The 27,829-nt window shown below is 56.2% G+C and overlaps 5 protein-coding genes across 5 annotated transcripts; all 5 read right to left on the reverse strand.

Moving 5' to 3' along the window:
* Positions 1-256: 256 nt before the first annotated feature.
* B0I36DRAFT_365583 (uncharacterized protein) lies at positions 257-8,875 on the reverse strand (the record flags this gene model as incomplete). The annotated part of the gene is made up of 2 exons (XM_046159165.1): positions 257-8,631; positions 8,740-8,875. 2 exons carry the CDS (start codon positions 8,873-8,875, stop codon positions 257-259), a joined length of 8,511 nt encoding a protein of 2,836 aa, XP_046009160.1.
* Positions 8,876-11,291: 2,416 nt separating this feature from the next.
* B0I36DRAFT_151436 (vacuolar-sorting protein SNF7) lies at positions 11,292-12,467 on the reverse strand. Its single transcript, XM_046148520.1, has 3 exons — positions 12,174-12,467; positions 11,906-12,110; positions 11,292-11,843 (listed from the first exon to the last, which is right to left on the reverse strand). Exons 1-3 carry the CDS (start codon positions 12,355-12,357, stop codon positions 11,555-11,557), a joined length of 678 nt encoding a protein of 225 aa, XP_046009161.1. The 5' UTR covers positions 12,358-12,467; the 3' UTR covers positions 11,292-11,554.
* A 1,775-nt stretch (positions 12,468-14,242) lies between these two features.
* B0I36DRAFT_329509 (uncharacterized protein) lies at positions 14,243-15,404 on the reverse strand. Its single transcript, XM_046154720.1, has 3 exons — positions 14,774-15,404; positions 14,652-14,699; positions 14,243-14,592 (listed from the first exon to the last, which is right to left on the reverse strand). Exons 1-3 carry the CDS (start codon positions 15,104-15,106, stop codon positions 14,392-14,394), a joined length of 582 nt encoding a protein of 193 aa, XP_046009162.1. The 5' UTR covers positions 15,107-15,404; the 3' UTR covers positions 14,243-14,391.
* Positions 15,405-16,092: 688 nt separating this feature from the next.
* On the reverse strand, positions 16,093-16,922 carry B0I36DRAFT_329512 (uncharacterized protein). The gene has a single exon (XM_046154721.1). The coding sequence runs from the start codon at positions 16,769-16,771 to the stop codon at positions 16,430-16,432; it is 342 nt and encodes a 113-aa protein (XP_046009163.1). The 5' UTR covers positions 16,772-16,922; the 3' UTR covers positions 16,093-16,429.
* A 4,539-nt stretch (positions 16,923-21,461) lies between these two features.
* Positions 21,462-26,710, reverse strand: B0I36DRAFT_293654 (uncharacterized protein; the record flags this gene model as incomplete). The annotated part of the gene is made up of 4 exons (XM_046151804.1): positions 21,462-22,466; positions 22,686-23,891; positions 23,982-25,965; positions 26,043-26,710. 4 exons carry the CDS (start codon positions 26,708-26,710, stop codon positions 21,546-21,548), a joined length of 4,779 nt encoding a protein of 1,592 aa, XP_046009164.1. The 3' UTR covers positions 21,462-21,545.
* Between the last annotated feature and the right edge of the window lie 1,119 nt (positions 26,711-27,829).

The raw sequence follows: 27,829 nt of genomic DNA on the forward strand, positions 1-27,829 counted from the left end.
AAGAGTGTGGCACAGCATCACAATCACATACATTGGCATATAGTCTTGCTTTGAAGCGTTGCCACAAGGATGGAGAAGAATCATATATTTGGAGTTCGTAGAGTCATACAGTCGTCAGAAACGTAGATATTCATCGCCCAACATTCATATATCATGCTCCTCTACCACGATGAAAGTCAGGTCATCGGAGAGCATCATCATTGTCTTGCATGTCTGCCGGCTCCTCCCCAATAGTAGGCCTTTCAATCTCGCATGTCTACGAGAAGAGCTTCTTGAACACACCCTTGATCCCACTCGGCTTCTTCTTGTCGTCATCACGCTCACGTGCCCGCCGGCGTTCCTCACGGCGGTGGTGGTCTCCAGGTGATGAGCCAGTCGTGCCAGTCGTGTCCCGTGTTGCGAGACTCGGCTTGCTGGGCGAGGGCACCTCGCCAGCCACCTCGCCAGCCCCACTTGTGACAGTGTCAGACCTGGTCTTGCGATGGCGTCTCACCGGAGATCCGGCATCCTCATCGCGACTTGATCGGTGGTGTCTCGACGAAGAGCGAGGCACATCCTCGGAGCGACGATGGTGTGAAGGCCTGTGGTGCGAGCTCACAGGAGGGCGCGAAGGTTCCGTGTCAGATCGTGAGGTATAGGACGCGTCTCTGGCCATTGGCGCTTGCGGCGGTGGTGGCGGAGGCGGAACACCGTCCCTTGAGGAAGATTCCCGTCTCGAAGACTCTCTTGTGGAGCGGCGCACTCGCGGCGAGTCGCGAGGCGAAGCTTTTGGCGAGTCCTTGGGCGATATCCTGGGAGATTCTTTCGGCGTTGAAGGACGTCCATCGCGAGACCGTGGAGCAGCAGGTGCTGAGAGACCAGTTTGACTCTGACCCGAGTAGTTGTGGGCAAGTAAGCTCTCAACCCCCTTGACATCAAAGAACTTCTTGTTTGCGGCAGCCTCGTCCCTTAGTGATACCCGTTCAGATCGAGAATGACTGCTGCGCCGAGTGTCTCGGCGAAGGCGCTGCGTATCACGGTCGCTGGCAGTGGCTGCGGGTGATTCGGAGAGCCGGGCCTTGGATGCGAGCTCGGCGTCGCGGGCAGCACGTCGTTCCGCCTTGCGCCGGTCGTGGGCAGCTTGTTCCTCTGGTGTCCTGATCTTGTGTCTTCTGCTCGACGAGCTCGTGTCGCCGCTTTCATGCCGTGACGAAGATGGTCGTTCCGCAGCTGCCTTGGCCGATGCGTCGCTCTCGGCACGGCTTCGCTGGCGACTGCTGAAACTGGTGCTGGACGGTAATTCGCGAGGGACTTCTCGAGATGGCTCCCGCGGCGCACTTCGGTGGCGGTCCCTGGGCTCATGCTCAGCCTTCTCCTTTTCGTCGTGCGGTCGTGAAGAAGACGAGGATGAGTGGTGTGAGGAAGAGTGCCGGCGGCGGCGATGGTGATGGTGGCTGTGCCGCGCTGCTCTATCTTCATCGTCTGTCGAGAGGTCAGCAACAGGAACAAAAACGTCATTCTCACGAACGAAATGATCCTCTGCAACTCCCGACAACGTGAAATCATCTGGCACAGGAAGAAGTTTGTCCTCCATATCCCCCTCGCTGTTTGTTTCCGTGACCAGGACTTCGGCAATGTTCTTCTCCCCTAGCTTGCCAAGCCGTCTGCGCGAGAGCGGTTCGGGGCTGAACTCCCGAGCAGTTGCGTAAATAACAACGGCGGCGGCGACAGTGTCCTCTGCATCCCGAACGGCTCTACGACGGCGCTGCGCCTGCTTCCGCAAACTCCTCGCACGACCCAAAGCAAGTGGCTTTGGGTCCGCAAGATCGGGAAGCTCAATGTTGGGCGTGCCAGGGCGACATTCCATGAAGTTCATCATCGATGGGCTAGGAACTTCAGGATCGGGAAACTGACTATATGACGGGATGTGGACGAGTAGTTTCTTGCTTGAACGCTTCGGGCTCCTCTGAGGCGTATGTGGAGGTGACTGCTCGATGTCGTCGGAGCCGACGATCTCGGCTTCTCGAGTATTGATTGTCAGGGGTGTCGCAAGGTTTGCATCATGCTCGCCTTCGTGAGAGTGCTCTACCATATTGTCCCTATCCACAGAAGTCTGCAATGCTTTTGTGATGCCATCATCTGCAGTCTGTGTGGATGCTCGCTCAGGAGCAGTCGGCAGGGACGCTGGAAGTTGGTCCTGCTCTTGAGACTGTAGGCTATCCTTGTCTGCCAAGACTGCCTCTGTAGGAGGTGGTAATATTTCGCTCTCTGGCGTGAGCCTTTTGCTGGCTGCAGGAGACTCAGAACGCAGGGTGTCTTGTTGCACAGAACCATCTGAGCTCGAGGTTTCAGCGCCGGGCATGAACGGAAACTCGGATCGTTCGATCTGCCTGCCTCGTCGGTGTGTTGGGCTTGGCGGGATCTCCGTGGGAGTCATGTCGAACCGTACCTGCTTCTCTGATCTTGGCGATGAAGCTGGAGTCGAAACCGCAGTCCCTTGTTGAGCCTCCGGGTCTTGCTTATTGGCTGAGCCCAGACTCTCGGAGTGCTCGTTGTCATGTTCGTTTCTCGTCCCGTCCTCGCCTCTCAATTCTCCGGAGATAGAATCACGCAAAGCATTGCTGTCAGTCTCACCTTTCTTGATTCTGTCCTCAATGGCATGGACTCTGTCTCTTGCCTCCTCCTCCTCTTTGGCCTTGGCCTTAGCCTCAGTCGCCTTGTCGAATGTGACCTCTTTTCTCTCGTCCACGGAGGCCTTGGAAGGCTCAGGCTCGGCACGTGATACTTCGGCAACCACGGCCTCAGGCCCCGGGGCTATTTCTGTGATGGTCTCGGGAGCTGCTTCGACGGCAGGAGCAGGAGATCGCGCCGTGGCTTCGACTGGTTCTTCGTTGACGACATCATCCGTCACGGACTGTGCTTCGTCCGCAAGGGCGACAGGCTCGAGCTCCTCAGAAACCTCTTCCGCAAGAGTGGTAGTCGGGTCGTCCGGAACTTCACTCGCATCTTCGTGAGTTGGAGGATCTCCAGCCACTTCTTCTTGTTCGATGCACTCTACAGGAGCAGAATCTGTAGGCGGAATTCGAGCTAGAACTGGAGGTTCCTCGGTCTGCAGGGCGGCGGGCTCGGTGTCAACGACCGCATCTGCAGCTTCGTCATCTAAGCCAGTGTCAGTGACCGCTTCGGGCTGTCCCGTATTCTTGAAAGTACCTTTCTCAACGTTATCGACAACTTCAGAAGACGAAGGCGGTGGTGTTAGCACCTGGTCTTCAGCAGGAGGTTCAGAAGTGGCTTCGTCGACAACAAGTTCTTGTACCGACTCCTGGACAGCCGACTCAGCAACAGGCTCCTCGCCAGCAGCTTCCTCAACAGGGTCAGCAGCAGGCTCAGCAGCAGGCTCAGCAGCAGGCTCAGTGGCAGGTTCGTCGACAGACTCCTCGACAGCGGGCTCAGAGATGGGCTCAGCAGCAGCGGCAGGCTCTTCGACAACAGCGACAGGCTCTTCGACAACAGCGACAGGCTCTTCGACAACAGCGACAGGCTCTTCGACAACAGCGGCAGGCTCAGCGACGGGCTCAGTAGCAGCAGCAGGTTCCTCAACAGCAGCAGGCTCAGTGGCAGGCTCCTCGACAGCAGGCTCAGAGACGGACTCCGCAGCTGGCGCCTCGACAGGCTCAGCAAGAGGCTCAGAAAGAGGCTCAGTAGCCGGCTCCTCGACAGGCTCTTCGACAGCAGGTTCGTCGACAGCAGGCTCAGCAGCCGCCTCAGCAGCAGGCTCCGCAGCAGGCTCAGAGGCAGGCTCCTCGACAGCAGGCTCCTCGACAGCAGGCTCCTCGACAGCAGGCTCCTCGACAGCAGGCTCCGCAGCAGGCTTAGAGGCAGGCTCCTCGACAGGCTCAGAGGCAGGTTCGTCGACAGCAGGCTCAGCAGTAGGTTCGTCGACAGCAGGCTCAGAGACGGACTCCGCAGCTGGCGCCTCGACAGGCTCAGCAACAGGCTCAGCAGCAGGCTCAGAGGCAGGCTCCTCGACAGCAGGCTCCTCGACAACAGGCTCCTCGATAGCAGGTTCAGCAAGAGGCTCAGCAAGAGGCTCAGTAGCCGGCTCCTCGACAGGCTCTTCGACAGCAGGTTCGTCGACCGCAGGCTCAGCAGCCGGCTCCTCGACAGGCTCCTCGATAATAGATTGGTCGATAGCAGGTTTCTTGACAGCAGGCTCTTCGGAAACAGCAGCAGGCTCAGCAGCAGGTTCGTCGACAGCTGGCGCCTCAACAGGCTCCTCGACAGTAGGTTCGTCGACAGCAGGTTTCTCGACAGCAGGCTCTTCGGAAACAGCAGCAGGCTCAGTGGCAGGCTCCTCGACAGCAGGCTCAGTGGCAGGCTCCTCGACAGCAGGCTCAGAGATGGGCTCAGAAGCAGCGGGCTCCTTTGCAGGAGAATCCTCAGTCATGGATTCTGCAGGCGCGGCCTCCGGCATCTCGTCGTCTAGGGGGGTCTGGATAGCGGGACCTTCCGCGGAGGTGTCCCCTGCTGCCACTTCAGTGACAGTCGCCTCGTCACTAAATCCCGTGGAACCAACGCCGTCCTCGTCAATGACGGGGTCGCTGGAAAGGGGTTGCTCAGTGGCGGGTTCATGCGCTTGCTCTCCCTCCTGCGCTGCAGTATCTCCTGCTGGGATCGGCTTTACTTCGACTTCTCTGTCTGCCACAGAAGTGGTTGCTTCCGCGTTCTCGACAATGCTCTCGATACTAACGGGCGCCTCGCTGGCGGCCTGCTCAGGTTCAAGCTCGGGCGGAATAGTGGCCTCTAGAGTGGCAGATTCCTCTGTGGTTGACGTGCCCCTGGCAGATATCTTTTCAGTAGAGTCGGCCACAATGGCCGCATCTGCCGGGGACTTCTCTGCGCTGGCTGCGGCTGAGGTTGGCTCCACGATGACGTCTTCAATTGTGGTAGAGAAATCTGGCTCGGCAGGCGAGGTTTCGACATCGATTTCTGCGCTCTTCTCGACAGCAGCCTCGTCTGTCACAACATCCGAAGGTGCCTGTTTGTCCTCGATATTTTCTGTGGCAACAGATTCCTGAACCTGACTTTCCTGCTGCGTCTCGGCCTCTGGCTCGGTTGGTGCAGCTGTGGCGTCTGAGCACGTGGCAGAGTCTTCCGCAGCCGAAGTATCGGCAGGTGCAGCGGCATCCTCCTCAACATGGCTGATGGCGCTGTGTTCGGCGTCGGAAACTGTCTGTTCGGACGAATCCGGAGCTGCATCTTCAGCTTCCTCAGTGTTTGGTGTGTCAGGGACTGCCACGACTGTGTCGTCCTCTGTGAGCTCCACAGTTTCAGTCTTCTCGATTCCAGAATTAGCAAAAGCGTCGGAGGTTGATTCCTCGCCGTTCGCCTGGTCTGGTGCTTCAGCATCTATGACTGCTGCCACATCATCCGCTGATGCTTCTAAGCCTGTATTAACCGTGCCATCTACCAAGTCGCTTCCGTGTTGCGAATGAGTACCTTCAGTGGTCGTCTTCTCCACAGAGACGGATGATACAGCTTCGTCAGGTAGTGGTGCTTCTTCTGGTGGGTGCTCCTGAGTTTCCGGTTCGATCTTGCTGGGAACGGTTTCTGCTGTGGTGTTGGCCTCAACTGCAGAGGACCTCTCCTGCACAGCTTCGACCTCCAGGGCCTCTGCCTTCCCAGGGCTGTCGTCAGGAGCACTGCTTTCTGATGCCAAATCGGCGATTTTGTTGGACCCCGAATCCACGGTATTAGTGGCCTCCAGAACCTCCTCGACCACTGGAGCTTCCGTAGGAGTTGGCTCCTGCACAGGCGCTTCGTCAAAGGCTGATTCTGGCTCGATGGCCGGCACATCAGCTGGGATGGGTGCCTCCACATCCGGAGGCGTGGAAGGCTTCGATTTCTTGCCCTTCTTCTTCTTCTTCTTAGATTTCGACGACTCAGCCACTTGTGCGCTGACTGTTTCCTCCTCCGGCTTGAACGTGTCGTCCACATGCTCGGCAATCAGAGAGGCTTCAGCAATAGGAGAGGCATCAGCAACAGCAGGCGGCTCGGTTGAGCCGGTCTCGCTCGTTGGTTCAGGAGCTCCGGACACGCCTTCCACTGAGGAGTCATCTATGGGTGCACCCTGTTCGCTGGCTATTTCAATGGGCGCATCATTGACGGCTTGGCTCTCGACACCTTCTGAAGACACTCCTTCAGCCTGTTCCACCACGGTCGGGTCTCCAGCAGAAGATAAATCCTCATTCGTGGATTTGGCCTCTGTGATATCACTGGAAGGGTCTGGCTTCGCAGCAGGAGTATCCTCAGCAGCAGGTTCTTCTGAAGCGGTAGTCTCTTCAACAGCAGGTATCTCTTCGGCAGCGGGAGTCTCCTCAGCAGCGGGAGTATCCTCAGCAGCAGGTTCTTTCAAAGCGGGAGTCTCCTCAATAGCAGGTGTCTCCTTAGCTGCGGGAGTCTCTTCAGTAGCAGGGTTCTCCTCAGTGGCGGGGGTCTCCTCAGTAGCAGGTTTCTCTGAAGCGGGAGTCTCCTCGGTAGCAGGAGTCTCTTCGGCAGCAGGTTCTTCTGAAGTGTCCTGGATGTTTTCAAGAGCAGAGTCAATGGTATTCTCAACCGAAGCAACCTCATTGGCGCCAAGATTCTCGCCGCCCTCCACCGGCGCGGCTGTAGCAGTCTGCTCGGCCACAGACTCTTCCGGGGCCTTTTCCGCTGTCTCAGTGGTTATGTCGTCAACAATGTCACCGGATTCGCCATTGGAAGCGGCGCCAGCAGAGTCGGGCGTATCTTCAGCATTCTCCTCATTAGCTCCTGCTTCTGGGGCATTGGCGGAAGCAGGCGCCTCGTTGGCTGTGTTGCTTTCGCCGGAGTCGTTTTCGGTTGAAGTTGATTCCTCGGGAACGACGGCGGATTCTTCAGTGTTGCCTGCAGGGTCGACACCGACAGCAGACGCCATTTCCTCTCCCACAGGAACGGGAGCGTTGGTCGCTTCCGCATCAGTGTCCGGCTCAGAAGTTGTAGGAAGCTCCTCGTCATTGGTTTTCGCTGAAGTTTCTGGGACCACTTCCTCTACAGTCTGCGCCTCTTCGCTCACCTCGACTGGCTGGCTGGGCTCAACCGGCTGGGACATATTGGGCTGCTCCTGCTTTGGAGTTGTGGAATCGTCATCCTGTTTTTGCTGATTCTTCGCTTCCGCTATAGCCTCCGCGATGGCTTCGTCTCGTTTGATGTCCTCGACAGACTTCTCAATCGCATTCTCGGTGTCATCCTCGGCCGCGGTTGGTGTATCGTCCTTTAAGACTTCTTTCTCAGCAGGCATCGCTGCATCAGCCTCTGTCGCAGCATTTTCCTCAGAACTGCCCTCTTCGACACTTTGCGCATTGATCACCTCGGATTCCGTGGGCGCGGAGTCTTCCACGGGCGCGGCATCGGCTGCGTCGCTCGCTTGCACCTCTTCAGGCTGAGAATCACCCGCATCGACAGTAGGCTTCGACTCGGCGCTAGGGGTTTCATTCCCTGCCATCGCCACGTCAACAGCTTTGTCCACAATCGCAGGTTCCTGTGAAGCTGCGGTTGCATCTGCCGGTGCCACGTGCTCTGGTTCCGCCTCATTCGTTACAGCCTCAGCAACAGTATCGTTGGCTTCAGGCTCGATCGGAGCAGCATCCTGGACTTCAGGGGTGGCAGTATCAGGTGCTGGGTCCTCCTTTGGAGCTGGTTCCTTCTCGGCTGAGATCGGCGCGTGTGCCTCGGAATCGACATTCTTGTTGGGGGAGTCTGCGTGTAGTGTTTCCGGCGGGAGAGAAGCCTCCACTGAGTCCTTCTGTTCTGGAAGAATCTCAACTGACTGCTCGGCAGTTGCATCGCCAGGAGTCTCAGCAGGAGCAGGAGTCTCGACGGGAGCAGGAGTCTCGACAGGAGCAGGAGGCGGTGGAGGCGGAGGCGGCGGCGGCATGTCTTCAGATGAGGATGACTTGCTCTTTTTCGAATCCTTGTCTTTCGACTTGGACTTGGCAGCCTTCTCCCTTTCCTTTTCCTTCTTCTCTTGCTCCTTCTTCTCCTTCTCCCTTTTCTCCTTTTCCTTCTTCTCCTTGTCCTTATCTTTCTTCTTTGCCTTCTTTGACTTCTTTCCAGTTGGCGGCAAATCCTCCTCGACAGTTTCAGGCTCCTCCGCCGCTGCGCCCTCTTCAGGCGGCGTTTGAGTTGTTTCTACCGGCTCATCTGATTTCGCGACGACGGGATCATCTGCGGGCTTCTCCACTATGGGCTCTTCAGATACAACCTTCTCGTCTGCAGGCATTTCACCCGCTGCTTCCTTCCGGTTAGAATTTGTTTCTTCCGTGGCGGCATCAGGCGATTGAGGCTCAATGGCTGCCACTGCGGCTTCCTTGGCGTCATCAGGTACAGGCGGTTGACCTGCATCCTTGCCAGCTTGCGCCTCTGCTTCTGCTTCTGGTGCTGTGGGAGGCGCGGCTTCTAGGAGTTGCGGCTCGTTCGCCTTCGCGGCAGCAGCCTTCGCCGCCTTGGCGGCTTTCTTCTTCTTCTGCTTCTTGCTGGACTTTGACTGGGCGGGTTCCTCCTGTGGGGCACTGTCGAGTGTGCCCTCACCGCCGCCTCCATTCTGTGCCAGCTCCTTCTCGTACTCTATCCTCTCTGTTGGTCTTGTCAGCGACTATGCGTGTTTTTCCAGACCTCATGAAATTGGACGCAGTTTCCCAATCGTCATGGGTAGCCAGTGAAAATGTGGAAAACATGACAAACCTTTCTCGGAGCGTTCCCGCTCCCTCTCCTCGTCGGAGTCCACTGGGTTGAAGTATTGCACATTTGAAAAGTCGGCATATTGGACTTGACTGTAAGGATCCGCCCGTACCTTACAAACTGCAATGTCGTCTTCCATGTCGATGCCGCTTTGTCTATGGCTACCAGGGGTTGAAATGAGTCCAGTATGATGCTGAATGTGGCTCGCTGGGGTTAATCGGTAATTTCGTTCCAGCCGTTCTCTCTTTGTGAAGCCAAATGAATGCAAGCTATTGCTGCAACGCTTGGTGCTCGGAAATGCTGCGCCGAGCTGGGTATCAAGAAAGAAACGCAAAGAAATAGTGTACAGGGAAACGGGACGTGGCGATCGTCAGTTCGTTCCAATGGGTGCGCCGTAAAGTCAAGACGTGTCGGCACGAAACGACTAGAGGGATTACAGCAAGATGAGAGATCCTCTATGATCCCAAGTGGTGTCAAGTCGTTGATTGCGACAGAGGAAAGGTGCAAGTCACTGGGCAGGGGGGCGCTTCTTTCATAAAAGGCACAGCAGCATGAGCAATGGATATGACTGGGCAGCGAGCTGGCATGCAGGGTACACAACAGGAAAACAACGGATCTTGGGCTCAAGAGACCGGAGCCCACTCCCAACCAGCCGTGCTTTGTTTCCATAACGTCTGCAAGCTCTGAATAAGGCGCGACATGGATCCCAGATTATGCGAGGTCCGCCGGTCGAGAGGCCGGCTTGTCGCCATGACAGGGCGGCGGATGTACACATTGGGTGACTTATGGACGGGCATATCAGGCACGGGTGTGCTGGGAAAAAGTTTTGTGGACAGGGCATGGTGTGGACTGGGATCTTCAGGGCCGAGCTCGAGGACTGGCGCCACGTCACGACGCGGAGGTTGGGCTCATCCACTTCGCTGCCTCCGCAGAAGCAGAAGCGGGTACCAACGGGGGCCGGGGACTCGATGCCATTCGATGCGTCCAGGTGTGGTGGGACGGCAGAGAGAGAAGTATCGCGGTAGAGGTACCTGGACCGAAAGGAGCCTCCCACAATGTCGACGTGTAGTCGTCAGTTCTGTTGTGTCGTGGCAGCCCAACCATGTGGCGGCGGGGTGCAAATGAGGATTTGGAAGGGAGCGGCACGCGGCGGTTACGTGGTGGCTGCCGCTCGGCTCGGCTGCTTCAAGATAGCACCCTGCAGGTCAGGCTGCAAGAGGCGCCCTCCTCTCGTTGCTTGCTGGCTCATGGGCTGATGGTTGTGCGGCCAGGCCTCGAAGTCGGGGTGCGTTGCAGATGCACGATGCGACGGAACGGGCGAGTGCGGGAGACTTGCCGTGCATGCTGTCGTGGGGGGAAAGCAGCCAATCTTTGGATGCCAATTGCAGTCTTCAGTGAGGGCCAGCATGCCTCGAGCTTGCCATTGACCGGTGATGCTTGGCAATGTGGGATTTGCATGTGTGCGTAGTCAGGAGGGTGCGTAGCAGCAGCGGGCAGCGAGGCATATCGTGCTCGAGTCTGCAGGGCGGCTCGAAGGTGTGTTTCCCAACTGCCCAGTCTGGCAGGAACGGGCATCTTTGCCCGGGAACGCGAGCTCTGAAGCGCCAACATGTGGTCATATCACTGCACCATAGCTACCTAGAGGCTTATCCTGCATCCCATGATGGCAATGGGTGTGCATGCTACGTGGACAGTTTTGCTGGCCATGGTTTCAGAGTGTGCGGCCTTTTCCCTCCTTAGCTCCTCACCCAACTCGCACCGCACTGACAAGATCATCCATAGCGAAGCCGCTGCTTCTGGGCTCTTACGTGGCATCGGCCACAATGGATACTTAGTATGCGTAACTATCCGTTTCGACGAGGCTGCACCCGCAACCCAAATCCTGAGCCATGCTTCACCTATGGATGGGCATGGACCCAAAAGCCCGAGGCTGGCCTCGGCACCTGAAGAACCGACAAGACCTGCTGGTACAGGGTGCACCCCTGGCCCCTTCCATGATCTGTGCACCACGCTTATCATGCTAGCCCAACCACCATGCACAGACGAGTCGAGCACTGGTGACTTGAGCAAGATGAGATGTTTATGCCTCATTGTGCCGAAACTCGACGAAGATCGGCATCTTAGTCTGCACTACAGCCCTGCAAATTTCCGTTGCCATGTGACCTTCAGCATACACATCTGGAGGATGATCATGAAACATTTCAATGGCCTTCACACGCTTGGGACATTGATAGCAATTCATGTCTTATCTTGCCAACAACACCTGCCGACCACACCACCAATTTGTATCTGATCAATCTGAGCTTGCCCCCTTGTGGTCACGTCTTCATATACAAAGGCCGAAGGGAAACCTGATTGCTCAACTACCGGTTGCGCCATCTTTCAGCTGCTGCACTAATAGAACATATAATTGATGTAGATAAGAGGGCATGAGATCGTCTGGCTTGCGCTGTGAATTGATGGCGATCAGATGGCCGGTTTCTAGAAACACGTTGCGAGTCGGAATGTGCGTCCCCAAGAGTGTATTGGCACTATCGAACCAGGAAGTCAAAGTGTCATGCCGAGCGGCAAAACGGGAAGAAAGAACGCCAACTCCGCAAGCGATGAAAGTAGTGTTGGTAATGTGTAAAGCAGCCGACCAGTAGTGCGATCAACTGGGGCTAGGCACAAATTCGCGGTGTCGGAATCGGACAAGGTTTAGAACTCGGCCGTCCAGAGACTTGTAAGTCACACTGCGCCGCCGTATGGTGTCGAAGTTCGAGGATGCTGTGATTGGTCGTTATATTCGTTGAAGGTTGTGGACGCTGCAGCACACAGATCACATGGCCATTTCTTGCTGCAGCTTCCGCAACTCCGCCTCCTCGTCATCCTCCTCAACAGCCTGGGGTTTGCCCCTGATCTCGCCGTTCGCGGCCGCTGGCATTCTGGTGATCTCGTCCCGGATCGGCACGGTGCCCGACTTGAGCATCTCCTCAGCCAACGCCTCTTCTTGCAGTGCCTCCAGCTCATCCTCCAGCTCAGTCTCGTCAACCTGGTTGCCAAGAGAATTGCTGGTAATCGCATTGACAATCTCCTCGCTGAGCTCATTTTGCTCGCGCAGTTTCTCCCTGCAATCCAAGTGTCAGCTCTGCAATGTAACTCGCATATTCCAGGCGACGGGTTGACATACATTGTCTCGTCCACCTTCTCGGGCGTGAGCTTGCCATGAATCTGTTTCATGGCCTCTCCGGCCCGCTCCATGGCGGCAAGGGTTTCCCTGTTGATGTTGGCTGACTCGATGGCATTTATCTGTTGCTCAAGCGTGCCGATCTGAGACTGTGTCTGCTCGAGGCTGTGCTCGTGGGTCTTCTTCCTCCTCAGGGCGGCCTTGGCGGCTGTGCGAGAAACGATTCAGCTTGTGTAAGCATCGCGAGCGAACGTGGCCGGCAAGCACATACCATTCTTGTTTGTGTTGACGTTTTTCCTGGCGATGGCGTCCTGCTCGTCCATCTGAGTCATGAGATGCTTCTCACGCTTCTGCAGCATGTCCAGCTGGGCGCGCAAGCCGAGGATCGCATTCTTCGGGCTGTCCTTCTTCTTGGCGGCGGCGCCACCGCCAAACCAGCCCCAGACGCCTGACATTTTGAACTGGGTTCAAGCGCAAATATGAAGGGCTGCAAGGGTGCGTGTGTGTGCGCTCGATCGGGCCGATCAAACGCGATGCTGGCAACCGAGCCAGTTGACAGGAGCGATGACGGTGTGTGGTCGCGGCACGTGGATGGCGGGGTAGGATAAGGCGAGGGATGCGTCGAAATGCGAGCGATCGTGCAGAGGCGACAGGATAGAGGTCGCCTTGCCTTGAGCTAGCCCGGTGCGAGCTTCTGAACGTCTATATCGATGTGGAGTTGAGGATCTGGTGTTGGCGTATAGGAGCAGGATAGGCGGCAGGATGAAGTCGACGATGAGCCGGCGACCACTGAGGAAGGGCGATGGGGACTGGAAGGCAGCCTGGGGGCTATGATGCAAGCCCCGACTCGGAGCCTGGCTCGCGCAGACGGTGTCAGGTGCTGCCAAAGCCCAGGGCCGCTTATCAGCTGACTGAGTCAGCTATCAGGTTGTGTTAGCCTGGCTCAGAGTGGGTCCCGTCTGCCCAGCCAGAGTCAGGTCGAGCCCAGCCTCGCTCGGCTGACATAATGAGCTGATAATTGGTGTGCAGATTCTGGGAAGATGATGATGGCAGTGGACAGCTCTTGTGATGTAGTCGCCATGCTTATCCCCCATCTGGTCACACCTGTTGCCAGAGAAAGGCACTGCGTTATCCAGCCTCACTAGGTTAAATTGCCTCCATTGTCCCAAGCCCAGTGCTTTTGTCCACATGGCCGTGGCATAATGTCAACCCAGCCTCCACCATCCCGACGATACCTTTTGTCGGAGCTTCCAACGGCACAAGTCGGTGACAAGGTGCGCTTCCTAGGATGGTGAGCATCTTTCTCGAATCTCATCAAACAAGGAAGAATACCTGTCACTCACGCTGGAACGTCCCGACTCTGGAAAGTGTCGTCTCTTACTCCATAGAAACAGCGATACTCACCCTGGAACACAACTTCCCTCATGGCTCTGCCCACGCCGCATTAGTTGACGTTCGACTGCTTCTTGAGACCATTGGCAACGAACATGTCAGCTACGGGACTTGGGTACATGTCATCGGCTACGTTACGTCGATGAAGATACCCGAGGCGGACGCTGCCACCAGTAGCCAATCCAGCCCACACACCTCCGTCCAAGCTGTTCTGTTGTGGCTAGCCAACGATCTCAACCTTTCAGCCTACGAGAATGCAGTCAGAAGAGACGAATCAACACAGTGACTCCTGTCATGGTGTTAGGCCCGTACATACTGGTCGTCAAAGCTCCGTGCTCGTCACATTGTTAATTGTGAACAAGCGGCCGTGGTGAATACCGAGTGTCCTCAATTCCGAACGAGATGATTATGATTTGCGACACATTCATTTCAAGCCCAAAGCCGTTGCTTTCACGCATAAAGCCTTTGACTAGGGCCCGGATGAATTGCAGCCCGACCAAAGACGCAACAGGTATCCTCGGCACAAGATGAGACGCTGCCAACACGGTCAGCTTAAGCGACGGAAACGAAAGCTTGAATGTTACGATTATATGCCGTGTTGCAAGTTCCGAAAAGAGACGATCGTTCGATCACGGTAGATGGTGTTTGGCCTAGCGGTGCTTTGTGCGCCATCATCGCTGCCCAACGCAGTCCGGAGATGACACCTGCAGTGTGCTGCAGCACCGACACGTGCCTCGCTCCGTTCCTCATTCTGTAGCTCCTGCATATCTGCAGCCTCATCCACAATCTCCCAACACACAACATGTGCTTCAGGTAAGAGTTCGCATCCTCTCCAAGCCTCCGTGATCCACGACGTGATTGGATCTTTAAGCCTGACCACGGCACTGCATTGCCAGATGGCCCTCCTTCTATGGCCCCCTGCAACAAGTTTACTCATGCAGGTGGCAACCCCCCCCCCCCCCCCAAACAATGAGCAAGCGCATACATACTCTCAAGCATCCTGGTTCAGCGACACCAGGAAACACCTCGGTTGGCGCATTTTGCATGAAGCTGGAGGACGACTCATTGCTCCGGGCGTGCGGAAAGAGATGGACTGACTACCTTGATAATGGTCGTGGTTCACGAGCTCGTCGTGCCGCCCTGCCTCTTAATCGGGGCGCGGAGCTCCTGATTTGAGACACAAGTATTGGTTGGTGTAGTGGCCTTTTCAGCGGCTTCTCTGGGGTCGACCGCAGTTTGGCGGCGGCCTGCCTGTCCCAGATGTCCTTGGATTTCAGGCAGATGTCGTCTATTTGTTCCTAGCATACAGTGTCAGCTCTCGGTTCTAAGCCCCCGGGCCGTTCTCACTAGCACTTACGTCCGTCAAACAAGCTCCGGGAGTCGTTATGAGGAATCCATCCTCGCCCTGAATCATCAAGTCAGTCAGCCGCCTTCGAACGCCCCCTGAACCTGTTCGTGCAGAACAGCCACATGTCATACATGACGAGTGTACGGCCGGACCGTCGCGCACGGTCCCAAGTAACACTGGAGCTGTTGTGTCAACACCCGCTTATGGATACTCCAGTTTGGGATCCAGTAGTTGTTGAGCTGCTCGGGAGACATGTCGCGTTGGTTGTCTGGAATACACGGCTCTGCGTGGGTTTGTGTGGGAGGAGTCGGAAACTGAGCTCCATGCCATGGAGAAAAAACACGATCGTTCATATACAAAACCCGGCTTCCATACATGGAAGGCGGAATCACACCGTCAAAAAGCAGCCGGCGACGACCCACGTCTGACTTTAGCATGTCTGCAGTCAAGCCCAAGGCAAGCATGTGCAGCCAATGGCAGGACCTGTCACAGCTCAGAACAGAGTGGTATGCCGGACGGTGAGGCTTGCAAGGGACCTTTTTTTCCTCGGCCTCTCGGCCTCTGTGCAGTGTTCTTATTGGGCCATTGGGATGGGCCTTTAATCAGCAAGCATTGCATCCAAACCCGCCTCTCCTATGGAGAGAACATCACGAACGAGAGCCAGCCACTTTCTCAATCCGGAATACCTCAATCCGAATTATAGCTTGTGTATGGTGTTTGCGTTGAACGCGTCTGAAAATAACACAACTTCCCCCAAACCCACAACCAACAAATGCCCAAACCCACCGTGCCTCGTGCCTCATACTTCTACGATTGTAAGCCTTGTATACAGTTGTTTACGCGGCGCAAATCAAAGCCCATCATCCATAACCATGAATGCAGGACCGGCCCCCCCCCCCCTTTCCGCACACTCCAGAACCAACCACAATTTCACGCCCCTCAGACCTGTCGCAGCAATACTCGATACATTCGCATGTTTATGCTGCCGGCCCCCTTGTACCGCGCTGATCTGTTCCACGGCATGTTCCACGTTGAGAATGTACTCATGCTTTTGCGAGCCCTGGCTTCGTGCCTGTTCCTCCTGCTGTCCTGTTCTCCATACTACCTCTGTGCTTCTGCCCGCTAACCTGGTCTTCCCCCGTGTTCTTTACAAGACTGGGTTTGCCCAACTTTTTAAGAGTGTATATACCTGACCAAGTGAGCTTATGCAATCGATTGTTCATCTCTTAAGCCCAGTCTCAAAGATATGCCTAGCAAGGCACCAATCATGCTTTCGTATCCTGCACGCCCGTGGTAACGGAATTGCGTGATCAAAATGACACGAGATTCCAAAGTACGTCAGCTTTGTCGACCAGCGTCCGTTTGGATTGCACATCTAGCGCACAAGTTTAGTCAAAATGAGTCACATCGTAATCGACACAACTGGATCAACACAAGGAACGGAACATAGTTGCAGAACATAGTTGCAGATTAACAGAAACAATTATTCAGTTGGTATCTAGGAGTACAAAAGTAGCATTAGGCATAAGAGCCAGGCTTTGTTTCATTCCATCGTCATTAATTCGTCTCGGGTTCGATTTACAATCCCCGGTGAGTCTCCTGGGCAGTAGGCTTGCTGTTCCTGCGTTCGCGACCGTGGTGGTGGTCATCGTGGGCGACTGCGGGCTCACCAATGGCCTTGCGCAGAGTAGAAGGAGGGACCTGAGCAGCGTCCGTGGGATCCTTGTGGGCGTCACTGGGTCGAATCAGCTTCCGGAGACTCCAGGCCGAGGTGGTCTGTGGTTGACTTACGCGGAGTAAGTCTTGTCCTGGCCCATGGTCTTGCTGCCGTCACGGTCGGAGTCGACGCGGGGGTCCAACTTGTTCATGGCGTCAGACTTGTGGGGGCCAGCAGTGTTGGGGGCAGGTCCAGGGCCGCTGTGAAGTCCGGATGTGCCGTGGGTGCCGTGGGTGCCAGTAGTGCCGTGGGTACCGGTCATGCCAGAGGAGCCGTAGTTGTTGCCACCAACGGTGCGGGAGCCGTCACGATCCGAGTCAACACGGGGATCGGCAGTGTTGGCCATGCGGGAGTTGTGGGGGCCAGCAACACCCTCGCGGCCGTCACGGTCAGAGTCGACACGGGGGTCCATCTTGTTGGCGATGTTGCTGTTGTGAGGGCCAGCATTGGTGGAGCTGCTGCCGTAGTTGTTGTTACCAGTCAAGCCGGTGGTGCCGGAGCTGCCGTAGTTGTTGTTGCCGGTCAGGCCAGTGGTGCCGGAGCTGCCGTAGTTGTTGCCGCCGACGGTGCGGGACGCATCGCGGTCAGAGTCGACACGAGGGTCCAACTTGTTGGCAACGTTGCTGTTGTGAGGTCCAGCGTTGCTGGAGGTGTTGTAGTGGCTGCCAGTGGTGCCGGTGGTGCCAGTGAGGCCAGACGAGCCGTAGTTGTTGCCAGTGGAGCCGGTCACGCCGGAGCTGCCATAGTTGTTTCCGCCGACGGTGCGGGACGCATCGCGGTCAGAGTCGACACGAGGGTCCAACTTGTTGGCCATGTTGCTGTCATGGGGGCCAGCGTTGGTCGATGTGGTGTAGTTGCTGCCAGTCAGGCCGGAGCTACCAGTAGTGCCGGTGGTGGTGTTGTCGAAGCCACCAGTGGTGCGAGGGGCAGCGCGGTGGTCACGGTCGCTGTCGATTCTGGGATCAGCGGCGTTGGCGGTACGAGTGTTGTGGTGGCCGTGAGTGCCCTCAGGCTCAGAGTGCTTGTGGCCGGAAACGGCGTCCTTGACCTTGTTCACGAGGTTCGACATGATGATGGATGTTGTAGGTGTAAGTGTTTGAGATGTGGGAGTGTGTGGTTGTGGTAGTGAGCTTGGGGAAGCTTCTTTTAAGTGGATGAGTGCTTGGGAGTTGTGTGTGTGTGATAGTAGATGATGGAATGATGACGAGAGTGAAACAGGACAGCAGAGACGAGGGAATCATGCTCTTTTTATGTTCGAGAGCTCGAGGAAGTCCTGGCTGGGGGATGTTCCTTCTGCCGTAACAAGGCCGCAGGGCCAAGCTAGTACGGCACTTGCACACGTGTGTCGAGCTTCTTCTGGTTGGGGACAAACAATTACACCTTGCCAACGCAGGTTTCGTCACAACTACGCTTGACCAGGCACGGCATGGTTAGGATGGAGCACGCACGCCAGGCCTCCCATGTCGTTGCTTGCCGCTGCAGTCTCTGGGGATGAAGGACTGGATTCCCAGTTTCCAAGGTTTGGGCAGCCTCCGCGACGACGTGAATGGACGGCGCGCTGTGTCCAAGCGGGTACGATTTCATCATCACGGGCCCAGAAGTCCGATCGTGATCTCGATGAGACCCTGCCAACGCGCAATGGGCAAAGCACTCCCCGCCCAGGATCAGCCATGCACCGGCGATGGTTCCACAGCACTAATTTGCGGGTGAAGCAAACACGTGAGAGACAAACGCACGCTTGGCTATGCGTTCCGTAGCTGACGGTCTAGCCCTGAGCACCAAACTAGGCAAGCAAGCTCGAGCTTCCCCGGGTGGCTTGCTAATGTAGAGCCAAGCATCTTGATCTGCAGCTAACAGGAGTCTATCAGCCACAGCAGTGCTTCGTGAAAAAAGTGGCCGTCTTGCTTCGGGGAGCATGACCTGTCACCCCTCCTCCTGTGGCTGAACAGGATGTGCTCAGGCACGGCAGCGCGAGCTTGGAGCCCTGGTTGCTGACCAACAGCACGCATAGCGGATATTGACAGGTGGAATTCGTCGTCATTGTTCGGTCAGTCTGCGCCACAGGCGCCTTGTGCCAGGCGCCAGCCCTGTCAGCTTGCCGCCCCTTGAGGCGATTTCATTGTGGGGGGAGCTCCGGGAAGCTCTGCCTCATGTGGCATGTCGTTAGGTTGCCTGGCCGGGGACAAGCTTTCTCTGCTCCGGTTACGAAACTTTGGTCATGCCCACAAAGCGTGGTCACGTTGTCTCGAACGCGAGGGGCTTGTGCTCTGTGTGGCGTCATGCCGGGCGGCGGCTGGCTAGACACGGCCGAAGAAGTGACGTCGCGAGGTCGGCAAGGAGACCGGTTTGCGTGTCGTTGCGAATGTGGGGAAAGCGTTGTTCGAAACGTGTTGGAAGTACCTTGGGAACGTACTAAAAGAGTGGAGGTAGCGCTGGCACACCGAGGCGTCCAACAAAGATGTGGGGAAGCAGAGGTACGTACCTGGTGCAACGCTGGGCAAGCCACATTTCCTGTCCCTGGGGCCGCGGGTGGCGTAACAGTACTCTGGCTGTACTTGACGTCCTGCCGACGTAGCGCCCAGGAACCCTGGTCGTGCCTGGGTATCCTCGTAGCATTTGCTCCGAGGCTGAAGGGGCTGGTGAAGACCCCCATGCTCGTCGGCCCGCGTTCCTGACAGGAGCATTGTTGGTCGCCCCTGTCCACGGCGGCGGTCCGACCACCAGAAGGCGAGGACCCAGACAAGAGCCGCTCAGGACGCTGCCCCAGTGGCTGTCAAGCCTGCATACGTAGTTTGCCCGGTCTCGTTCTGGACTACACTACAGCAGCACGGATCTTTAATGGCATGCCTCGAGTCACGACATGGCATGGAGGATATCCGTTGATTGGTCTGTTCAAGGTTGGCCAATTGGCAGTTGGTCATGGCACGCCGGTCTTGTGGTAGCGTAAGCAGCCTCTCTCTCTCCAGGGCTCTCTCCCGTAGCGTCTCTTTGAGCGTGGCCAGACCAAACTCTGCGAGGAGCAGGGAGGGCAGATGCCGGGTTCCGGCTGGGCGGGGAAGCGGCAGCATGGGCATCTGGCAGCGCGGCCAAGGTTTTCCAGAAAGACGCTGGCCAGTGGGTGTTTCGGAGCCTGGCCCGCCCCAGGCATCGTCCAAGGGGGTGCCGGTGTCGTGGTGAGGTCGGAAGATTGGCGGTGGTCCAGCCAGCAGGGGAGGGGTAGGAGGGAAGGCACCGCGTGGGTGGATCTCCCGCGTGTTCGTGGAAACGGCCGCCGCCAGCGGGAAGCCCCACCGATGCGGTCATAGACTGCCTTGGTCGAGCACAATGCTAATTCATTAAGTCTCTTTCCTCAAAGCAAGCATGCAAGCTCTCGTCTGCGCCACACAGGCTCATGCGCAACTCTGACGCACAAACTGTGGCGACCAGACGGGCGGCTGGGCTGATGCACGTTTCATCCATATCGATAGAGTATCTCCTACTCCGCCGCCGCCGCCGCCCCCCGCATCTCGTGTCGGCATCATCACTATGACATAATGGCCACCCCTTCCCATCGCAATCCTCGCCCAGCTGTCCCGCCTTGCAGAATGCTATGCCCAGCCAAGCACTACACCACGGGCGATCCCTCGACTCGGCCGAGCAGAAACGGGCAATAGATGGACAAGTGCCGGTAACCATGATGGCACACCTCTTACGCGTCGTCGCCAACCATGCCGTCGAGGGCAAGTGAGGCCGCCATGGCTTCACACCAGAGCGGCGGCCTCCTTCGACGATCGGCTTGGAAATCGCTGGCCTGGCCAGTCCAGCCCAGCTTTCGTCACGACCCGCAACAAATCGCCTCCCGATATTGCCCTTCTCTCGTTTCCTAATCTCCATACCGGCACGCATCATCCGGCCTTGGCCTGCCAGACATCCCTAGAATGTCCCCACAGAAAACACGCACGATGCCAACTACCCATTTCATGCCATGCTTTCCCCACTTCAAGAGCCGCGCAGGCGACCCCTCCTCCATCGAGAAGGGACAAGGAGCCTTGGCATGGTAAAAGGAACTTCGATCCGCCCTGCCCTGCCATGTTTATTTTTGAGCCGCAAGCTTGCTACGTCACTTGACATCATATCAGGGACCAAAGCTCGACCCGCACAAGGTTCCCACAACCGGAGTCAAGATGCCGCGTTATCTAATCAGCAGGCAGAGAGACTTCAAAGGAAGTTGTGCCCACGACTGCCTCTCTCCTAAGAAGAGTGAGAGAGAGAGAGTGAGTGAGTGAGGAGCATCTCAAGCTTCTTTCATCGTGACCCTTGCCCGAACCTCGTGAAAACCACCACGTGTGGTTTCTTCGTCTCATGACGCCATAACCCCCACCGAGATTGGCGGTTTTTGATGCGTGCAACATGAGGTTTTCTTTCTCTCCCAGTTGAAGTCTTTGATACAGGATGTACACAGAGTCAAGATACCTTCCCGTGTGTATGTGGCAGACATTGCTCGATTCCAGTGGTGCGTGTGTGTGCCTACATCATGAATGTCATGTGGGAGAGAATGATATGTCCTGTGGTGTCGTGGCCCTGTGCATCTCGCTGCTTGTACTTCACTGGGCGTTATTTGGTCGAGCTGGTTTATCAACCGATCCGACTACGGGAGGAAGTGCGTGTCACAGAGGAGGTATGTGTGAGTGCCAACCACGCCTACCTCGGCGCGCGGACCTCGTTCGTGATTCTTCTTCTTCGCCCTTCTGGTGCGAACACGCACCGGTATTTCAAGTTCAGTCATGTCCTCTCATTTGAGTAACTATTCACTCCCGGGTCTGGCTTCTGACCAATCAACATGACACCTGGTGCAAAACCTCGCTGCGCGATTCTACCAGGTTAGCCTCTCACACTCGATCATCTGCTGCATGTAGGTGTGACCTGTGTTGATTCTGATGATAAAGACATTACTCTTAATCTCTCTATCAATATTAATAATGAGGATCAATAAAAAACAAGAGCTGAAAACAGCCCTAAATGTTGCGCCAGTCTAGTCCCAGAGTATCTGCTTTCTAGAGATAAAAAACCAAGATAAATGACAGCGGGACCGGTTCTCAACAATGAGGCAAAACAAGAGATTAGTAAAAATGTATGCGGTTGTTCTATGTTGTTTCCCCCTCCCGTGATACGGGTTTCCCCCGAGTCAGAGGTTATGCATACCGACCCTAGACTCTAGAGCTGGTGAATCTCTCCGCAGGCCAACCCTGCATGGTCCTGCCCTCCTCGACAACATCACCGCCCATGATGAGCGTATGCTCGAGCAGGCAGCTGTCGTTGCCCATGTGTGCGCCGCTCAGCAGACGCGAATTGGTTCGCAGCACGCAGCGATCGCCCACGCTGAGGCGGTTGAGGTCAAACTTGCCACGGCTGTTGATGTGGCCGACCAGACTGGCGTTGTCGACGACGACACGGTCGCCCAGTGTAAGTAGGTCAGGCTCGGTGAAGACGAGGCTCAGCTCGCCGTTGACAAAAAAGGCGCAGTCCTTGCCAATCTTGGCACCCAGCGCACGGAAGTACCACGCGCAGTAGGCAGTGCCGGTCAGCAGGCCCAGAATTCCGGTGCCGGCGAAGCAGCGCAGACGTATTTTCTCAATGGCCAACAACATTTGCCAGCGCTGGCAGTAACTGCTCTTGTCCCAGTCGTAGTTGCCCGGCTGTCGCCTGCCGAGCAGGATCCATTTGGATGCAATCACCACCGCGAGAGCTACGAGGGATGCCGAGGCGGCTAGTACGCAGATGAATGACGAGAACAGGCCAAAGATGATGAAAGGTTCCCTGTAGGTCCTCCAGATCTCGCCATTCTTTGCGAACTTGTCAATGTGCTGGTACATGAGGTTGGCAATCTGCACAGCCGACACAGACGCGGCATCCCAGTACAGGTGGACAAAGACGATGATGAAGGACGAGTACAGGAAAATGGCAAACTGGCCAAGGACGTAGTAAGATGCTTTACCCTCGTAGAAGGCCCGGCCAAAGGGCGACAGGGTAGGCTCTTGAGCAGCTGTCTGCTCCTTCTCGTCGTAGGTGTCGCAGGATATAGTAATGGTGCTCTGGTTGCTGCTGAGAGGCGTCGTCTTGCTCTCGCTCTCCAGCCTCTGTGATAGTGCACCATGGGGCACTGGCCGCGAGAACGTCTCGATGGCTGTTGCCTGCTTTTCGCTGTCCACACAGAAGACGATGTCGTCGCGTGGGGTATGAACACCAGTGGCGGTCGAGGACAGGAGGCCAGGAGTGACCGACTTGACAGTAACGGTTCCGGAGTTCTTGGCCAAGGTCATTGCTTTGGAGTCGAAGTCGAGGCTGACTTCGGAAGTCGACGCCATGCTACCAGAGCTCTCTTCAAACTCGACCCGCTTGTTAGAAAGGCCGCGACGGCGTCGCACTCCTGCACCAGGATTGCCCCGACTCAGACAGATGGAATCCCCTCCTTTCGAGCCAACATAGGTGCCGCCGGCGTCGTAGGTCTTGCCGCGGCGCGTCATGGCACCACTGCCCATGACAGCGCCCTTCTGAACGGTTACACCGGGCAGGAGGACGGCACGGTCCGCGATCATGGCACCATCTCCAACCTGGATCATCTCTGAGCCAGTACCGTCCGACGTCACGAGGTGTGATCTTGAGCCAAACACAACATCATTGCCAACATCGATGAGATGGTAATCGCCGATTGTGGGGCCAGTGCCGGGCCAGTAGATTCTCTTCCCGGCCCGGCCTCCCATCATTCTGATCGCCACACTAGTCGCTTCATAATGGCTGCCAAACAGCTCAGTGAAGTCATGGAACTGCGGGACAGGCATCAGCGTCCTCATGAGCTCCATGCGCCATATTGCGATCTGGCCATGGGCCTGTGTCGGCCCGGGGATGAGAGGACCAAACACCAGGTCGAGAATTTTCCGTACAAGCGCGACAAATCCAAATATTAAGAACGGCCCGAAGAAGTTGCGGAGAGCTCGTGCGAGATAGTGGTACCCGATCCGTTGACCGCCAGCGAACCAGTCGAGGGTAGAAGCGATCGAACTGCCTGGCTCGGGGGCTTTTCCATACACGAGGCCGAGGAGACCAAGGACCCAAGGCGTCAGGTATAGAAGTCGAGCAATAATCCACAGTGGAGCGGTTATGAACAACCTCAACGCCCAGTGTCCCTCAGGGGTCCTGGTCGCCGACAAGTCGCGATTCGACTCGTCAGCATCGTCGCCCATCTCCCACGAGGACGAATTGGGGCCGATGCAAGTACCCTCGGGAATCGTCGTTCCCGGTGCCACAACCGAGCTCAAGCCGACAGAAGCATTTCGACCGATTGTGATGCGACCTAGCAGCATAGAAGTGTTCCTCTCGCCGGCCATAGGGCGGATAGTGCACCCATCCAGGGTTGCTCCATCCTGAATGTCGAGAAGATCCCATTCTCCGAGTTGGACATTCTTGAGAGTTACATTGCGACCAATGCGAGCACCTAGGAGACGATAGTAGAGTTGCTCTAGCCACGGGGTTGCGCGGAAAATGCCCTTGCCACACTACCCATCGCGACGAGATTACCAGTTAGTATCATGATGCGGCTTCGGAGTTTTCTTTCGGACGGGCAATCTCGATGGATTACAACTTACAACTTGGACGACCTTTTGCGCCAACCACCACCGTGTGTGATAACCTCCCCACATCGGGAAGAGTCCCTCCCGGTGGTAGCCAATGATGATCCATTTGAGCAGAATGCCGACAACAGGTAAAATCGATTTCGCTACAAGCTTCGCCAAGTACACTGATGCGATCAAGTTGATAAGCCTGCCAACGAGATACTCGCTCGTAGAAAGATAGTTGGAATGACTGAGAGCGAAAATGAAGCACGTCCACTGGAAGCCTCGTGTTATTGGGTATAGGAAGACCATAGGGATCAGCTGCACAAATAGCAGGAAAGGGTTTGTCGAGCTGTACGTCTTTTCGCAGCCTGGCAGAGGACGACCTGCCTCTTCGTCGATGCTATCACCCGTAGAACCTGATTCAGCAAGTCTTTTCTCGATGTAGCGACTCAGAAGGTCGACGGAACCGCTGTTGAATATTAGGTCGACAGGAAGGTGCATTTTGAATTCCGATCGGAGAATGGACAAGAGCTTGCCGGCACGTAGGGAGTCACCTCCTAGCTCCATGAAGTCCTTATGTGTGGCGATCTCCTTCGCGTCTAGGGAAAGAAGCTGTGCGAAAATGCGCGTGATTCTGCCGCTCGTTGACGAACTCAGTGTGGAATTTTCCTGTTCCCGCATGGCCTCGAGGCGGGCGTTCAGTAACTGTGAATCAACCGTGCCGATTGCGGTCAGTGGCAAAGGTTCTGGAATGGTAGTGAATTTGTGCGGAATCAGATTTGCATCGAGCGCGTCTAGTAGCCTTGTCTTTGCTGCGCTCAAAAGAGCATCGTCCACGAGGCTGTCGTAGTGAGCTGCACCGCCAACACCAAAGCGCCGGTTGGGGCCGAGAACAGCTTCAATCGTGCCTGAATCTGGGCTTGTTTGCACGAAGACATCGACGTGTTCTGGCATGACAGCCTTCACTGCTTGCTGCACCTTGATATGGTCCACGACGCAGACAGAGGCCGAAATCGCCACGGAAAGATCCGTGTCAACTGGAGGGCACGTTGCGTCCCAGTGCCGGTCTCCGTATACCGTGGAGTCTGTGTCGCACGGAAGACCAAGCCGCTCAGCAAGCCTGATCCGCAGGACCTTGTTGTTCTTCTTTGGTACATCTTCCATGTAAACGACCACCACTGGCCATTTGACTTGTTGTAAACTTGTCTTGAGTGCTTCGTTCAGTAGGCGTATGTCAACTCTGCGCTTGCCGGGTGGTGTGACCAGTATGATGCCGACCACCTCTTGCAGGACGTCGTGGCGGACGGAGAATGCTAGAGCCTGAGAGACACGACCAAAAATGGCGGAGCCTGGCTGTTCCGCAGCAGTGACGATCGCGTTTTCGATCTCGAAAGGAGAAATCAACTCGCCACCTCGATTGATGACCTCCTTGTTGCGACCAGTGATGTAAAGGTATCCGTCTTTGTCCATGTAGCCCATGTCGCCTGTATCGAACCATCCGTCCCTAGTGAGGTGGGAGGTGTCCAAGGTCCCGTCGGCTTGTAGATAACCCTTGAACAGAGGCTCACCCCTGACACATACGCGCCCTACCGATCCAATTCTTGACGGTCGCTCATTGCCGTCTAGCACAGTAAGTTCAGGCCCGACGCTGATTCCAGACGTACCCGGGCGGTCCAGCTTGTAGTCGATAGGAGGCGTGCTTATGGGCATGCACTCGGTCATGCCATAGCTGGGGAGTACGACACAGCTGAATGTGTCGCGCAGCTGTGCTGCCAATGCTGGTAATAATCCACCAGCAGCATTACATATGAGTCGGATCTCGCATTTTGCCAGAGCTTGTGGTCGGTTGGCGGCTTCGTTGAGAATGACTTGGTGCATCGATGGAGAAGCGTAGTACCATGTCGGACGCATCGAGTCGGCAATATCCCAGAATAGGTTGCCGTCAAAGCCAGGGCAGCAGATTGTGCTTCCATTCGCGAAAATCGGCGCATAAACGTTCCGTATGAGACCACCACTGATAATCTCTTGTTAGTCTAGGTCCCGCAGATGCAACAGAGAACGATCGGATCGGGGGGTGGCCCATCAACTCACACGTGATACAGGGGCATCATGTTCAAGCACGTGTCGATTTCGGTCAACGCCCACGACTCGATGACAAAGCCCACACCGCAGACAATCGATTTCGTGGTCATTGGCACAACCTTCTTCTTGCCACTCGTGCCACTCGTGAAGAGTACGATGCCGATATCTTGATCATGGTTTGGGTTGCGGGGCCGGTACTTGTCCTTGGGGGCTGATCTGTTTTCAGGCCACACTTTTGTTGTACCGAGACGACCGTCCGGTGTCTGGACAACGTGAAAGAGATCAAGGCCGGTCTGTTTCAAGTCCAGCCTCTCGCTCTCGCTCTGGCAACTGATGATGGCGCTGGCACCCGCCAGCTTGATATCTGCGGCAACCTGTTCATATCCAGCGGAGGGGTTGATAGGCGCTGCGGCATACCAAGTTGATGTTGCCAGAACCGTAGCCGCGAGGAGGGGTCCGTTTGGTAGGATGATTGCCACGATAGGCTTGCTGAGGCATCCATGGTTTGGGACTGGTAGCTCGAAGTTTGCCACGAACTCGAGTAGTGCTCGATGTGTGATGTCGTCTTGGCCGTTCGAGTGCCTCAGAGCAGGCTTCTGATTGTCGTGAAGAAAATCTGCGAGGCTGTTGTATGTCGACTGAAGCCTTACAAAGCGCTGGGCAAGAGTGAAAGCCATCTTGGCTGTTACCAAAAGTAATGGCTTACACCACAGCCAGAGGCTGCGTAGTGCTGTCTGATTACCCAGGCAATGTCGCGAAGGAGTGACTGAAAACCTTGTGATAGAGGTCTTGTTGGGAGTATGCGGCAAGAGCTGCTGTCGAGATCTAAGTGCGGCTTGGGGAGTAACAAAGAGAGGTGAGACCCATGTGAAAGGGGCGTAACGGAGAGAGAATTGTTTATATGGCTATCTCGAGCGGTACGTGCCCGACGGTGGCGGTAAAACAAGGCGCCGCAGGAGGGTCCCTATGATCGTCAAAGTTACGGTAAAGTGAGACGTCCGAGTGGCCTTGTCGTCATCAGTGGTGCTCCGGCGATCAGGGCCAGACACAACAGCAAATGAAGTTGCACCAACGCGGGTCTGTGAGCCACTGCCTTGAAGTAAGGTGTGGGAAAAAGGACCGATCAGGCTCTTGGCTGTTTAAGTGTGTTCAGAGCCACAGAATCCAGAGACCAGACGGCTGGTATCGCGTCAGGATGATCGGCGAAGTAGGGAAGCCTGGTTCGATCCCTCGGAGGAAAGATACGGCTGTTTTGCTCGTGAAAAAGAATTCCGCTTCTGGCTGAGACAGCGATGTCCGAGCAGACGCATTGACCTGCATGTCCCAAGTCCATTGTACAGTAGATACGACAAGACCTGAACTGGCCATGGGCATGGGCCTTCTGCTTGGCCAGCCTCTGCACGAGGCGATCATCTGGGCCGTCCCATTTGTGATCCCTGTTTAGGTACCTGACCTAAGTGGGCTGGCAGGTATTCCCCGAAAGGGCAGTCCACAGGGGGCTCTCGGCCAATGAGGGTCTACGGTGGCTGCCCGATAGTCTGGCGCGCCGACATGGATTGTGCTTTTCCTGTCCAAGCTGAAGAGCTCGAGCCGCAGGCCATGCAACACAGCATCAGCTTTTCCTGAGCTGCAGTAGGCTGTCAGCATTCTGAGCAACTGTTCCGTGCATAGCTGCACGCCTGATGTGCCTCAGAGGACCTATCAACAGAGATGCGTTCCATCAGGCCTCAGGCTTGCCGTTCCGCGAGGGCTCCGCCAGCAGCTAGAGGAGCGGATACTGGATCTTCGAAGCGCAC

This window comes from Microdochium trichocladiopsis (genome assembly GCF_020744255.1).
Source record: "Microdochium trichocladiopsis strain MPI-CAGE-CH-0230 chromosome Unknown B0I36scaffold_8, whole genome shotgun sequence".
NCBI lineage: Eukaryota > Fungi > Ascomycota > Sordariomycetes > Xylariales > Microdochiaceae > Microdochium > Microdochium trichocladiopsis.

Bases quoted from the DNA above. Each gene is read 5' to 3' on its own strand.
- B0I36DRAFT_329512 (XM_046154721.1), bottom strand. From the start codon at position 16,771: ATGGACCCCCGTGTCGACTCTGACCGTGACGGCCGCGAGGGTGTTGCT.
- B0I36DRAFT_151436 (XM_046148520.1), bottom strand. From the start codon at position 12,357: ATGTCAGGCGTCTGGGGCTGGTTTGGCGGTGGCGCCGCCGCCAAGAAG. The intron at 12,111-12,173 runs GTATGTGCTTGC...TTTCTCGCACAG, and splicing joins CGTCAACACAAACAAGAATG to CCGCCAAGGCCGCCCTGAGG. The intron at 11,844-11,905 runs GTATGTCAACCC...CTTGGATTGCAG, and splicing joins GAGAAGGTGGACGAGACAAT to GGAGAAACTGCGCGAGCAAA.
- B0I36DRAFT_329509 (XM_046154720.1), bottom strand. From the start codon at position 15,106: ATGCTTGCCTTGGGCTTGACTGCAGACATGCTAAAGTCAGACGTGGGT. The intron at 14,700-14,773 runs GTATGACATGTG...TTGATGATTCAG, and splicing joins TCCGGCCGTACACTCGTCAT to GGCGAGGATGGATTCCTCAT. The intron at 14,593-14,651 runs GTAAGTGCTAGT...ACTGTATGCTAG, and splicing joins CCGGAGCTTGTTTGACGGAC to GAACAAATAGACGACATCTG.